Source organism: Suillus clintonianus (genome assembly GCF_016758775.1).
Source record: "Suillus clintonianus strain FC179 chromosome Unknown DEU56scaffold_35, whole genome shotgun sequence".
Classification (NCBI taxonomy): domain Eukaryota; kingdom Fungi; phylum Basidiomycota; class Agaricomycetes; order Boletales; family Suillaceae; genus Suillus; species Suillus clintonianus.
In genome coordinates this window covers 220,623-234,267 of record NW_024539259.1, presented here as the reverse complement: position 1 = coordinate 234,267, position 13,645 = coordinate 220,623, and the positions used below count along the sequence as shown (strand labels likewise).

General features: G+C 46.1%; 4 protein-coding genes across 4 annotated transcripts; 3 read left to right on the top strand and 1 right to left on the bottom strand.

The window, feature by feature from the left end:
• Positions 1-322: 322 nt before the first annotated feature.
• On the bottom strand, positions 323-2,276 carry DEU56DRAFT_756091 (uncharacterized protein; the record flags this gene model as incomplete). The annotated part of the gene is made up of 4 exons (XM_041349980.1): positions 323-1,239; positions 1,292-1,536; positions 1,581-1,981; positions 2,040-2,276. 4 exons carry the CDS (start codon positions 2,274-2,276, stop codon positions 323-325), a joined length of 1,800 nt encoding a protein of 599 aa, XP_041208496.1.
• A 454-nt stretch (positions 2,277-2,730) lies between these two features.
• On the top strand, positions 2,731-6,338 carry DEU56DRAFT_871425 (uncharacterized protein; the record flags this gene model as incomplete). Its single annotated transcript, XM_041355697.1, has 12 exons — positions 2,731-2,878; positions 3,199-3,563; positions 3,616-3,840; positions 3,901-4,080; positions 4,134-4,330; positions 4,376-4,583; positions 4,634-4,809; positions 4,849-4,945; positions 4,995-5,174; positions 5,223-5,420; positions 5,484-5,831; positions 5,880-6,338. 12 exons carry the CDS (start codon positions 2,731-2,733, stop codon positions 6,336-6,338), a joined length of 2,781 nt encoding a protein of 926 aa, XP_041208495.1.
• A 1,561-nt stretch (positions 6,339-7,899) lies between these two features.
• Positions 7,900-9,246, top strand: DEU56DRAFT_704824 (uncharacterized protein; the record flags this gene model as incomplete). The annotated part of the gene is made up of 4 exons (XM_041347379.1): positions 7,900-8,007; positions 8,062-8,424; positions 8,478-8,768; positions 8,950-9,246. Coding segments are annotated over 4 exons (1,059 nt in total), but the record flags the coding sequence as incomplete, so codon positions are not given.
• A 3,582-nt stretch (positions 9,247-12,828) lies between these two features.
• On the top strand, positions 12,829-13,637 carry DEU56DRAFT_756089 (uncharacterized protein; the record flags this gene model as incomplete). The annotated part of the gene is made up of 3 exons (XM_041349979.1): positions 12,829-12,908; positions 12,964-13,167; positions 13,232-13,637. 3 exons carry the CDS (start codon positions 12,829-12,831, stop codon positions 13,635-13,637), a joined length of 690 nt encoding a protein of 229 aa, XP_041208493.1.
• Between the last annotated feature and the right edge of the window lie 8 nt (positions 13,638-13,645).

The following is a 13,645-nucleotide window of genomic DNA, read 5'->3' as shown; positions in this document are numbered from 1 at the left end:
ACCAAGTATATGAGGACATGGCATTGGTACCTGTAGGACTGATGTATCACTACCTACCACTCAACTATAAGACATTGATGTATCACTACCTACAACCATAATACATTGATGTATCACTACTCTGCATTCGCCGAATTCGGCACAATTCAAACCGAAATTCCTCTAAGTCCCACAAACGCGTAGCTGCCTTCTAAGAAACATGTTTGAAATTGTTTGAAAGCCAAAATTATTGCATTAACAAACATATGACACACGCAAGCAACTACATATATGCAACAATGTATAGTAAATGACACAATTGTCCGGAGACACGCATACACACTCATTTGCGTCCAGTCTTCCGAGTGGCGGATGAGCCACCAATATTGTTGGCTTCCGCAGCACGCCTGGATTGGAACCGTTGACGTTTGCCTCGGCCATCCTGCTGATCCGTTGATTCCGTCACTCTCTCATCAACCAGGGTGGAGGCGCTGGAACCAGCCCTGCGAGCATTACCTTTATGATTCACACCGACATTCAACCGCTCTCCTTCAGATTCACATGCGCGCTTCTTGCCTGTGTTGTCAGAAGGGGGTCCTCTTGGGGCGGCATCAGACAGAGGTGTCAGAGTTTGGGTGGGGAGTGCACCAGCAGGTGGCATTGTACCTGATAGAATGTGGGTTGTCAATGAAGGCGCCTGGGAGGGTGGTGGAGTGGAGATAGGGAAGGTGAAGGTGAAGGTGGGATTTGTAGTGTGATAAGGCTGCGGCTGCGCTCCAGCTTCATTTGGGGTAGTAGCAGGTTCATCTGTAAGAATCAATGCGTTTTGTGTTTGATGAATTCGTGGTGGTGACGGGATAGTCGGCAGCGAGTGTTGCAGGGCAAGGTCTTGTTCGAGAATAGGAAAATCTTGTCTGAGGATGGATGGGTCCTGCAGAAACAGATTGAAACCGTCCATCATCTCCGAGTCTTGCGGAGGTTGCAGAGGCATCGGAAGAATGGGAAGTGATGGCTGCAATGTGTCGTCCATGTCCATTTGTGGCAGAGATGCGTAAGGCTCGGAGAAGAATGGAATGTCGACGTCATCCATGAGATAAGCAAGCTGTGAGTCAAACAACGCATCAGACATGGCAGTTGTGGTATTTAAAGTGGTAGGTGGTGATATATCAGAGGGTGATTGGACAGTAGACGAAGATCCAGAAGCGATGACCGGAGTGGATGATGTCAAGCTTTGTGCCCTCGACAGAGCGGCTGCGTCGGCTGTTGAAAGAGGTATTAGTCTGATATCTTGTACTGAGTAAGGATGACTGACGAAAAACACGTTCTACAAACTGCGTGTAAGGCACCATAATGTTCTGAGAGAATTGGGGATAGGCTTGACTGAACCGGTTGCCCAGTTTTGTTGTACCAACATGAAAACTACTGACATCAAGTGTCCCACCTGCAGCAGGATGTGGCCCGCCCATGAGTACCGTGAATACCCAATCTGTCATTTCGTGCAACTCCTCGAAGAACTGGGTCAGAATCGCAGCGATTTTGGATATGTAGCTGCACATGCTGTAAGAAAACATTGTTCATAGAAAGCAAAGAATGTAACTTACGCGTCCTTGTCGTGATCCTGCTTCTTTGCTTCCTCGATTTCCGCACATTTCGCCTCCTTCATTGCCTCGATAGCAGCAAGGACCTCTGCCTTTACTTCCTCGGACTCATTTTTGAAAGCGGCTTTGAGATGCCGCTTAACGATACCCAGGGTAGTCTTCTTAGCCGGCTCAGCGAACGGCGCTTTTTTTAACTCTTCCTGCTCAGTCTTCACCGCATCTTTGACTTTCGTATAATGCGTTTTTGAGTACATTTCCCATGGTTGCAAGACACGAGTGGGTTTGTCCGTCGAGCCCTTCATGATATTCTTCATCATCTTCTGGACTGTGGCAGTGTGCTGTCCATTCGCCCGCCGACCCGCTTTTGACGCACCCAAATCATTACGAAATTTCTCCATGAGGCGCTGTTAATATTGTGAGGCACACGTTATTGAAATTAATATTCGGACAGCATATACGTACCTGTTGACGCAATGCCCAGGCTTCTGCCAGCACAGTAGACTGTTCCTCGGTTAAGTCGACATCGAGTGGAATGTCTTTAAAGACAACAGCGCGCTCTGGAAATTTTTCTGCCCATGCCTCAAAAAAGGGATTCCACAAAGGTTCGTAATTCCTGTTGGCCTTACATTCAAGGAATTGATTGTGGAATGTCGCCATAAACTCGATCTGCTCAGCAGAATATTTGGTGGGCGGCGCCATTGGTGAGATTAGATGTATGTTGCAGGTAATAGCTATTAGTTAGTGTGGCAATGAGATTAAAAATTCACTTCGAGCGTATGAATGTGAACCACGTGTGTTTTCGTCCAACTGCTAGAGAGGGACCGGTTCAGTGCAATGGCAGTATGTAGGGCTTTTATTTATGTTGAAGATTATGAGACGGGCCTTATGTCAGAAATTTACGAAAGTGGTTGCAATGACGTGATGTTGACACGCTATTTGCATGCCATTGAAATCAATTGAAATGCCTCCTGAAATGATAAGGTAATCTGATGGCTGAGTTTCAATATATTGCAAGTCCTTTGAACATACATAGATCATCGATCATCACTAGTTATCAACGCCTGCAGTACACTCTTCGCGTTCTAGCGCATTCCTTGCTCTATTTCCCCACCTCAACTTTGTTTGTATACAGCTGTACAATACTGTTAACTACATGGGCCCAGAGCGCTCAAAACATTGTAACTTATGCGACCAGGACATCAAGCCACGAGGGTGGACCACCCACCGAAAAGCTTGCGAGACGAAGGCAGCCAAACGACAACGGGATCAGGTGGTTGTAGATGCGATTCGCAAGGAGAAAGGTACGTCTGTTATATTTTTGTCTTGATGTATTGTCGAAGCTGATGTTTAATTGTATCAAAATACAGCGTCGGATTTGTCATCGAGACTCGACAAGCCTCAATCAGCCATTCGTATCCCTGTACCAGGTATGTAGTAGTATTTTGTTTTTCGTTATTCTATCTACGGCGCTCACAAACTCACAGTTGAAACGCAAAATCACGCAGAATTCTTCAATGTGGACTTCGGTCACGATGATCCAGTGATTGGTCCAGGTGAGTCGACACATAATTGTTTTCGTTGATCTCACTAACACTTAGACCGTGTACCCTATTCAATACAGGCCCTTCTGCACTTAATGAACCGGAAGTCGTGGCTGCAGTCCCCACCTTCAACCAAGACGACATCAAAATTGAGTATCATCCGAGTAGTGGCATCGAGGCCAAGGTACATGGATTTGATAGCTTTGAGCGTCGTGCCGCAGAATTCCTGGTCCCCCCACCTGATGGTCAACCTTGGCGTCCGTTCAAATCTTGGCTCGAATTCGAAATTGCTGAGATCATGCTGGAGGTCGGGTTTAACAATGAGCAATCTGATCGGTTTATCAAGCTATGTCACCGCTGTTCTGTGGGCAAGGAGAAATTTACGTTCAAAAACCACAAGGATATCCACAACATGTGGGAGGCAGCCTCGCACCGCATTACGAAGGTGATATATTTAATTTCTATTTCAAATTAGTCTGACATAGTATGAAGTATAGTTTACGAAGGAAGTGATCTCGATCCCGTTCACTGGAGATGAGGAACTACGGGAATATGACGTACATTACCGAGACCTTTGGGAGCTGGCTGCCCATATGCTTCGCAATCCCCACCTCTTTCCATTCTTCACGTTTGATGCACACCGCCTCTCGAAGTTTGATGGTAACACATTTGTTTCTTTTGTTGATGAGCCTTTCACTGCGCGAGAGATTTGGGATGTACAAGTATGTGATGATACTTCGTAGTTTCTCATTGTGCCCTTATTTCATTGTATTGTTTTGTAGTCGCAACTCCCACCAGGTGCAAAGCCACTGGCATATATACTGTATGCGGATAAGACGAAACTCTCCTCCTTCGGTACCGCAAAAGGTTATCCAGTCTACGCTCGTTTAGCAAACCTACCGACTGCAATTCGAAACGGGCGAGGTGCAGGCGGTGGGTATGTGGTGGGATGGCTGGCAATTGTGCGATTTCCTTAAGTGATTTGCTGTTAGTGCTGCTGATGCAGTTTAAATAGGTTAAGGACGAAAAATTACACTCCGGAAAGCCCAGCTGGGTAGACTTCAAAAATACTGTCTGGCACAAGTCATTTGCCAGGATTATCTCTTCGTTAGCCTCAAAATCGCAAACGGGACAGTGGTTCGAATGCCTAGACAGTGTCAAGCGCTGGTTCTTTCTCTGTATCCTCATTCTATCAGCTGATTTCGAAGAACAGTGAGTATTTATTTGGTCATTTTTCTAATTGCTTATCATTACAAGATCTGTTATGTCGCTTACTCGAGGAATCATGAGTCTTTGGCCTTGCCCCGTTTGTCTAGTTCCTCGTGATGACCTGTGGGATACTTCAAAATCTTATCGTCGGCGAACATCGAAAGAGTCGCAAGCCGTTATAAATGCTGCGCGTGCGAAAGAAACCTTTGAAGAACGAGAGGAACTCCTGAAAGAACAAGCACTTCGTTTAGTTGATGTGAGCAAATATTTCTGCATGTCAATATCAAAGATTGATTGTCTTATTAGAATGCATTTTGGGCAGTAGCATTCACCTGCGTGCATCGAGCGTTGTCACATGATCGTTGTCACTTCAATCATGGTGGACTCTGGTCACGCCATCTCTGGGTTGAACTGCAGAAATATGTTGTAACTCTCGGAAGGGGAAAAGTATCGCAAGTTGACAATTGGTTCGTTCTTTTCGAGTCGTCCTTTATCTGATGCTCAATATCAATATGTATTAGATTCGAAAATTTTCCACGCTGGCGCAATCTCAAGCACCCAAACCAGGTTATTGGTGTTACATTTACAGACAGCTCCGTCCACGAAGATATTTCTAAGGTTCGTAAACTCATGCAGTTGCCCTGGCTACTAACTTGGTATCTTTCAGATGATAATTTACGCCACGCACAATGTCTTGACCGAGAATGATTGTCCGCTTGGTTATTTTCTCTTACGGTGTGTACGACTTTACCTCGAAATGGACATTTATGCTGCTCTGGAGGTTCACACAACCAATACAATCGAGGAGGGGAGACATACCGTCCAAGCGTTCACAGCACTCATGAAGGTATGTGCATTGTAGTTAATTGATAACCCTACCTTGACACATCAGCAGCAATACATGACACAAACCGCTGATGACAACGTGAAGAATTGGAACTTTCCGAAACTGCACATGACAACACATATATTCGATGACATCGAGGCTAAAGGTGCCACACGCAACTACAACACCAAACCGAATGAGCAAATGCATGGGCCCTTGAAGGACTGGTACTTGAACCGGACAAACTTCAAAAATGTTGCGGAGCAGGTAAGCATCAATGGCATTCGTGATTCCCTACTAATTGTGCTATATTATCTACATAATAATCAGATTCTTCGCATTGACCACTGGTTACTCGTAGCTGATGACATTGATCGTCGTATTTCGGACTTTGATGAATATTCGCAGCGGAAATCAGACGGCGTGGATGATGATTCGTTAGATGACGATGAAAACACTGGCATTGGCGTGGATAGTACTTTAGATCCGTCACAACACGTGAGAATGGGATCAAGACAAGCTGCACAGACCTTCTGTTCCATCGAGAATGCGCACAAGACCCATGTTGAATTCACCAACTTCCGCATCAAGCTGAATGCTTTCTTGAACATTTTTCTACCCGCCTGCAACATTCCGCTGCCAAATGGAAGAAGAATCCACTTACAATCAGATGATACTGTATGTTCGTTCAATCCAGCCTTCTGTTACTATACTGATTTGAAACAGGTTACTGAGTATCGATTCTTACGCGTCAACTATGAATCCCTGGTAGACTGGAAACAGTATACCGACTATCTCCGGTGTAATCCTCAGTTCTTTGGCGCACCGCGTTTTGACTGGGTCTTCATCCGGACACAGAATGGTGTCATCCTTGGACGTCTAGTCTTCCTTTTTCAATGTGCCATTGGGAATGACTTATTTCCCCTCGCTCTCATCCACCCCTTTGATGCTCCGACAGGGCCACGACCTCGACAGGATAAGCAGCTTAACCTTTTCAGAGTACGCGCACAACCACGCACAAAGGCCGAGTTCTTCTCAGTACGATCCATCATACGTGGGGCACTTCTGGTGCAGGATTCAGGTGGCAACCCCCTTGATTACTTCGTTGTCGACACCATCGACACAGATATGTTTCTTCGTGTAAGGGAGATGCATCAGCAGGCGGGTCATCCAGTGCGCATCTGACCAATTTCGCTTTCAGGTAAGTCTTTTGTCTTTTTGACCATCGAGGTGGCACTCTGCTAATACATTCCTCAGTATCATAAAACTCTGTTTATATGTAGTAGTAATATACCATTGACATGCTGACATTACTTCCCTGCCCTCAGGTATTTGTTTTCTTGACTAACAACAGTATACTACACCGTCACCTGCGGGGACGCGAACCTCTGCTGATTTGAGTGTTCATTTGCAACACGTCACATCTTTGCTTCTACCACCTGTCTCACCCACCTCTCAAGCGCTTCAACACCGACATTTGAAAACTAACCATGCACACTTCTCACACCAGATTGAGGTGCTGATGTGGCAAATCAATGACGTCGAGGACGATGGACCACCTCTGCATGTCTCACGGGCTGAAGACACCCAGTCTGAAGCTTATTCTCGCTCTTGTCTGCATTCTCATCAACAAACAGACTCCTACGTCCCTTTCGCATCCCAAAATTCCCTTGCCATGAGTTGGGAACCTCTTTCATTCACTGACTCACTGGGTTTTCACTCCCGTCCGTCTGATGTTCACCATCGTGGTGGCAACACTCGCGCTCTCTTGATTCTTACTACTCTCATATGTCTTCGCGAGGTCATTTGCACTCAAGGTCCTTGTCTCCAAGATCACAGCAACATAGCTACAGTCCAGTTCGGTGACGTAGTCAGACACCCATTGACAGGTATGTTGCTCTTGTCACTTAGATTCATCCACGCTGACTCCAGATTCAGACACCATGTCCGATTCTTCCCGAAGAACAGGTATGTTGCTCTCATCACTTAGACACATCCACGCTGACTCCAGATTCAGACACCATGTCCGATTCTTCCCGAAGAACAGGTATGTCGCTCTCGTCACTTAGACTCATCCACGCTGACTCCAGATTCAGACACCATGTCCGATTCTTCCCGAAGAACAGGTATGTTGCTCTCGTCACTTAGACTCATCCACGCTGACTCCAGATTCAGACACCATGTCCGATTCTTCCCGAAGAACAGGTATGTTGCTCTCGTCACTTAGACTCATCCATGCTGACTCCAGTCTAAGATTCAGACACCATGTCCGATTCTTCCCGAAGAACAGGTATGTTGCTCTTGTCACTCATCCACTTTATCTCTAACGGGAAGTTCATTCATTGTAACTTGACTTTTTCAACCACTTATCATTTGTACAGCTCACAGCTTGTTCCGAACTGTGAGTCACTCTATTAAACTCAACTTGAACTTGAATCTGATCATGCGCAGCAGCTATACATGTTCTATTACTCAAGTCTAAGCGTCTTTTACGAGTTTCACACCAAATATTAATTCCCATTGGTGTGCAATTGACTAATCTCTAAATCTTGCACTGATGTGTAAAACTGCATGTAGCAGTTTTACGTCTGACACCGCTAAGGTACTGGGCAGTGCAGGCACTTTATAATGTGTGGTACTAGGTGAGTAATTTTTGTCGTCTCCTGCCCTTCGAACAAAATCTGAACTGGTATCCCCAAAACAGCTCCGTCAAACCATCATGTCACATGTTTCACGGTCCAGTACAGCAGATTCTTCTGAATCTGATAGTGAATGGGATGGCCATAACGCTGCTGGTGCTGATCATAATATCGCTATCCCAGGTCCTGGTGCATCTAAAGGAGAACTACTAGAGGTGAGATGTATGCGCAATTCCGAGCATTTCCTGACTCGAATTTTATCCACTCAGACGCTCAAAATGTTGCAAGTTCAAATGCAAAAGCTTCAAGAAGAGAATAGGACGATCAAAGAGGAAAATAAAACTCTGCACGCAGAGAAACCCAAGCGAAAACGGCGCACGGATGCTCATGATGAGCTCAGCGTTCACGAGGAGACCATCTCTATCTATGCTCGCAAGTATGGCATGATGGTTGAGATGTTTCCTAGTAGCGACCTCCTTAATAAGCGCCTTCCAGACTCGCCAACTCCATTTGACAGCATTGAACGATATGCGACTGCATCTACTCAAGAGTCAGCATTTCTGGACGAGCTCTATCGTCACTTCCCCGAGTCATTACACAAAGTGATGGAAAGTTCATACTTTAGCGATCTCGTAAGTGAACTCTCATTCCTGGACTTCTGCACGACATAACATGATTATTGTAGGTGATGAAATCCATCCCAGATGCTCGTGCTAATGAGATCAAGAAGCTTCGGGGTGTTGCTGGCGACATTTTCGACCTCCCTTCAAAATACTTCACCAACACTAGCTACGATAGAGCTAATGTCCCTGAGATCCAACAACTCCTTGGGGTCACGTCTTCGACAAACCTGGCATACAAGACATTCCCTCCAGTGCTATTCCCAGAGTTGAAAGAGGACAGATCACTCAAGACTGTCTTCGGAAATTGGCAACTGTTGGCACGAGTAAGTCTAGTGGTGCTCTCTGATTTGGCCGTCTGTCTCACCAGGAACATCCTCAGATTCTGAAAGCTTCATTGCGTGGTATCACATCCCTCCATCAAGCTTCCAGCGGTGGCGGCGCACATACCAATTCCATGAAATGGAGCGTTCGGCAAGTCACGCCCGGTTCCATCGCTTGGGCTGCAGTTCTCGTAAGCTAGCCATATCATCCAAGATTATTGGCAGTCACGCTCACGCACTACTGCAGGCAATATTCTTACTGTCTCCTGACACTGAATTTTCGAGCACGGGTGTTGGCAAGAGGTCAACAATTAGCTACAAGGATTTATTTTTCACCTACAAGAAAGTTCTTGTGGCCAAGTGGAAGACGAAGCGCATTGTACAGATTGTAACTAATATCAACCACTTCATCTTCAAAGCTGCACGACCTTCGGCCTTGGATTCTGCTGTACACGAAGATTTCACAGATGTGATTGATCGCGCACTCGCAGCGCTTGACATGGAAAGTTCAGACGATGGATCAGACACTGCGGCAGAGGTAGCAGGAACTCCCACAGCCGCTGCTGCCTTGGAGAGACATGTCAATGCTCTGGCATCTGAATCAATCTCACAGCCTAGCCTCTCCACACAGCGGCAGCACACCACTGAAGCTCTGCCTGGCCCCATTGTCGACAATGTAGCCACCAACATCGGCACTGCTGCAGATTTGGAGGATTCAGATGCTGCAGCACCTGATGTTGTGGGAGCTGCAGTCATCAGTTCATCGGGCGAGGTACTCCAGGACGCGGCAAATGATCCAAGCAGTACTAGAGGGAGGTCGAAGAAGTCGAAAAACAGAGGGAGGAAGGCGGCCACGCCGGCGATGGCTTCTGATCGTACTACTAGGCAGACTCACAAATAGTCTTATGAATGGATCCTGCACCTACTCGTTGTATTAGCCCATCAGTTTACTTTGCTGCGCTTACTTGGACTCTGAATCATACTGTAACATTAGATTATGCAACTCTGTGGAATTGACAGAGTTATCGGATTCAGATTACAGTGACATGCATCATCAGCTGCGCTCTTCGACTGATGGTAGAGTGTATGTTGAATATTACATAACTATTTGTAGTTGTTTGGTAGAAGTTGGTGTTACTCACGTCGTTGTTCAATTTTACTCTTTAGATGTCGGGTGAGGTGTTCGATGCGGCTGGAGGTCTCCGCTCCTGCACCGATGAACCTTACATCGCCCCCTCGTGAGTTTGCAAGTACTCATACCAATACGCATAGCGGTTGTCGTCATGACGGATGTTGATATCGATGCCCCGGGGCCTGGTTTTGGTCCTTCGTTGGTTACAGTGGATCTACGTGAGACCCGGGTGCGCTTCATTGCCAAGATCTGCGGGAGGTCTAGGTTTATCCCCTAGCCGTTGGGGTGATTTGGAGGCACCACGCGTTGTGCGCCTGCTGGTTTACTGAGGTCCCAGCACCTTGAAGGTGTGTATTTCTAACCTTAACCCTAGCCAGTTAATTAACTGAGTCACTGGATAGACAGCCAGCTACATGCGGCGTATTTTCGAACGGGACGCCCTTACCTTCCTCCTCCGCGCCTCTCATATTTCTGCAAAGCAAAACCAACCAAGCTTTCCTTATCGCTCGCTCAGAAGTCCATTTCGACAAGCTCATCCTGACTACTCGCATCCGCACCACACTGACGTCTATCAACGCCAACAAGGTCCGTTTGTATTATATTTACAAGGATCTGCTGATACCTACTCACGCGACCACCAGATACATTGATTGTCTGGAACCGGACGGTGCAGATTACGCATTGAGCTTCCAGGACGTCGATGGGTGCGCAGAGGTGTGGAATTTCATCATTGAGGTCCAGCGTCACATGAATGTCGTTGGTATGTACATTCCCTATGCCGCACTGCTTCTGTTCTGGTCTCCTTCTGTTGCACTATCTAACTTTCACGCCTTCAGGAGAAAGTAGTGCTGGCTCATCTCCACGAAGTGACCACTCGACGACAGCAGAGGTTATCCGCTCTGGCCACTTGCCTCAGCCAGAACTCGGGAATATTCCTGATATTGAACGTGCCATAAAAACACTAGTGCGCGGACAGGCGATTAGGGAGAGAATATGCGAGTACATTCAGCGAAAGGTCCGTCGTCAAATCATCGTACTCTTCACGATGGACCGCTAAGCTTTGAGCAGGAATACATCTTGAAGATGATCGAAGTCTTCCAGAAGGCAGAAGACTTGGAGAACGCTGAGAATCTTCATGCACTGTGCGGTCTCATACAAACTATATGTGCGTTCGTCTGCCGTTCGTGATTCATCTTTGTTGACATTGTTTTGTAGTAGTAATGATTCACGATCATGGGCTATACGAACATATCCTCGATGATAGCGTGTTCGTTGGTGCCGTAGGCATGCTTGAATGTATGTTGCCTGTTATTCCTGCGTCATTTGCATAAAACTCAATCCAACTTCTTCAAAGATGATCCCGAGTTCTTAAATCACAAAGCGAACTACCGAGAGTTTCTCCATGTAACCTCCAAATTTCACCAACCTATTCCCATACAAGACCTCATGATTCAGAAGAAAATCCACCACACCTACCGTCTACAGTTCCTCAAAGACGTTGTTCTTGCACGCGCTCTCGACGACTCCACCTTCAAAAACCGAAGGGAAAGGGGAAGGAGTACGTAGATTATGTCGAATTTCCTTACGGTGCGTCCTATTTCTCCTGACGCGCGACTCGAGCTTACTACGTTCTTTAGACGACTCCTTGCTTCCCAATTTCACTGGGTCTACTAGTCAAATCCACTCCAAAGCCCACATCTCCAAGAAAACCCCGTACCTCCCTCCTCTTCTCTCTCGTCCGCATAAAGACTGGCTCTACTAGCCCTGTTTCCCAATATTCGCATCCGCTAGTCATGCCCGGGGTCATGGAGATCACTCGCCCACCATAACCTCACCAACTCCTACTCTCTTAACTCATCTCCCGCCTTTCCCCGCAACTCTTGCCTCCCTCGGTTCACGCACACTCAGAGGCAGTCTTCTTTCACCATCGATTCGTGAAGGCGTATCCCCCCTTGCCAACGGCGTCTCATCTTCACCGGCAAGCAGCTCAAATACGGCCATATTACCCTATCCGACTACAACATTCAGACCGCCCTTCTAATAATGCAGCTGATGCTGTCCCCCATGACCTCCAAACCCCAATGCCGGATAGCCGTTTCCTGGTCTCCCTGGTGGTAATATTAAGTCAATTTTTTGCTTATCGATATCCTGATTCTGATTGTCGGTATAGCCAGGAACATATTGTATCACTATTATTGCCTTGGCCGTATTTACAAGACCTAATAATTATAGATAAAAATTTGTACCATAGGCTTGCAATCCAATAGAAAAATTTCCGCATGATCGTTATGTGTCGCAATGCCTGACAATGAGCTTGACAATGATGCTTGCAACAGTCATTTAAATGGGACAAAATTGGAGGTTTGAAAATTTAAATAAAAACTACGATTCCATTCCAATTCCATCACAATTACATTCCAATTCCATCACAATTCCGTTGCAATTTGGTTGCAATCACCCTGAAATCACGACTCTATCATAGCAACCTATTTAAAGATACTCGCTGCATTTGAAAGTTGAAATCGGTTGCAAACCGTTGAAATACAAATAAGGAAGTTCTGACATAATTCATGCTTGACTGGCCTCGCGGCACTAGCGCAATGATCCCGCCTGCATTTGAAATATGATATTGGTTGAATGAGTTTTCGTCCTACCAAGACTTAGTGTAATCCTACCTAGACTCGATGTAATTAGGGACCAATTCAGTGCAATGGCAGTCGGACTTTATCTCTGTTGATGATTTCAAGTTACATTTACAATGCTATAACACACGCTGACATGAGACGGGCCTTGATTCAAGGCTTGCAACTGGCCTAGCTTAGCATTGTGAATAAGTTTGGCCCATTGAAATATGATATTGAGCAAATGAGTTTTCGTCCTACCAAGACTCAGTGTCGCAATGGAGGATCCTTGGTTCTTTTTCTTGAAGACTACCACCACTCTCTACTACAGCTAGTCAAAATGGCCCGTCCAGTTGTTCATAAAACGGCCGAGGCAAAGCTACAAGCTTCGCGTGAAAGGCACCGCCGTCATTATGCAAAGTATGTCATACAGTCATTAATTATTTACATCCGTTCCTGACAAATTACATTAAAGACATAGAGATGAAATTTTGAAGAGGCGGAGAGTCCTTCGTAGCTCGAAGACCAAGGAATCGAAAGAAGCGAAGAAATTCCACAAAGAGCTCTTGAAGGCTGTCACAAAAGCCTTGCGTCGTAGGGATGACAATGAGTCTGAGTCGGAGTCTGAGTCCGATTCAGATGATGACTCGGAATCAGAAGATGACGAAAATATCAAGCTGTATGTGCATATGTTCAATTTTATAAATAGAAATGAAATGAAACATTAAACTCAATTTCAACAGTGATGATCTTCCAGAATGCTTACGCGTTGTCAAGGACATCAAGGACGAAATGCTGGCGATGATCGGCGATGACCCCTGCAAATTTGTTGAGGGAGTCTTTTGCGACTACGTGAAGAGTTTCCCCGAAGACTCTTCCCCCGGTGATATTTCCATCATTGAATCCTCCATCGCGAAGGTCCAAAAGATACTCAACCGGGCCATTCCTGCACAAGATCAAATCTTGAATTTTTGCGGAGTCTCACCTGGCTCTGAGTGGCATGCTGCTGACTCAGTCACCCGTTTCTTAAGGACTGTGCTCGCATATCTAGAGGACATCGAGGGTCTGATTTTTCTTGGAGGAGTTTGCGAGCTCACACTTGCTCACTCGATGGGGGAGATGATGTATCAGAAAGGCCTCAGAATTTGATTTCTTCC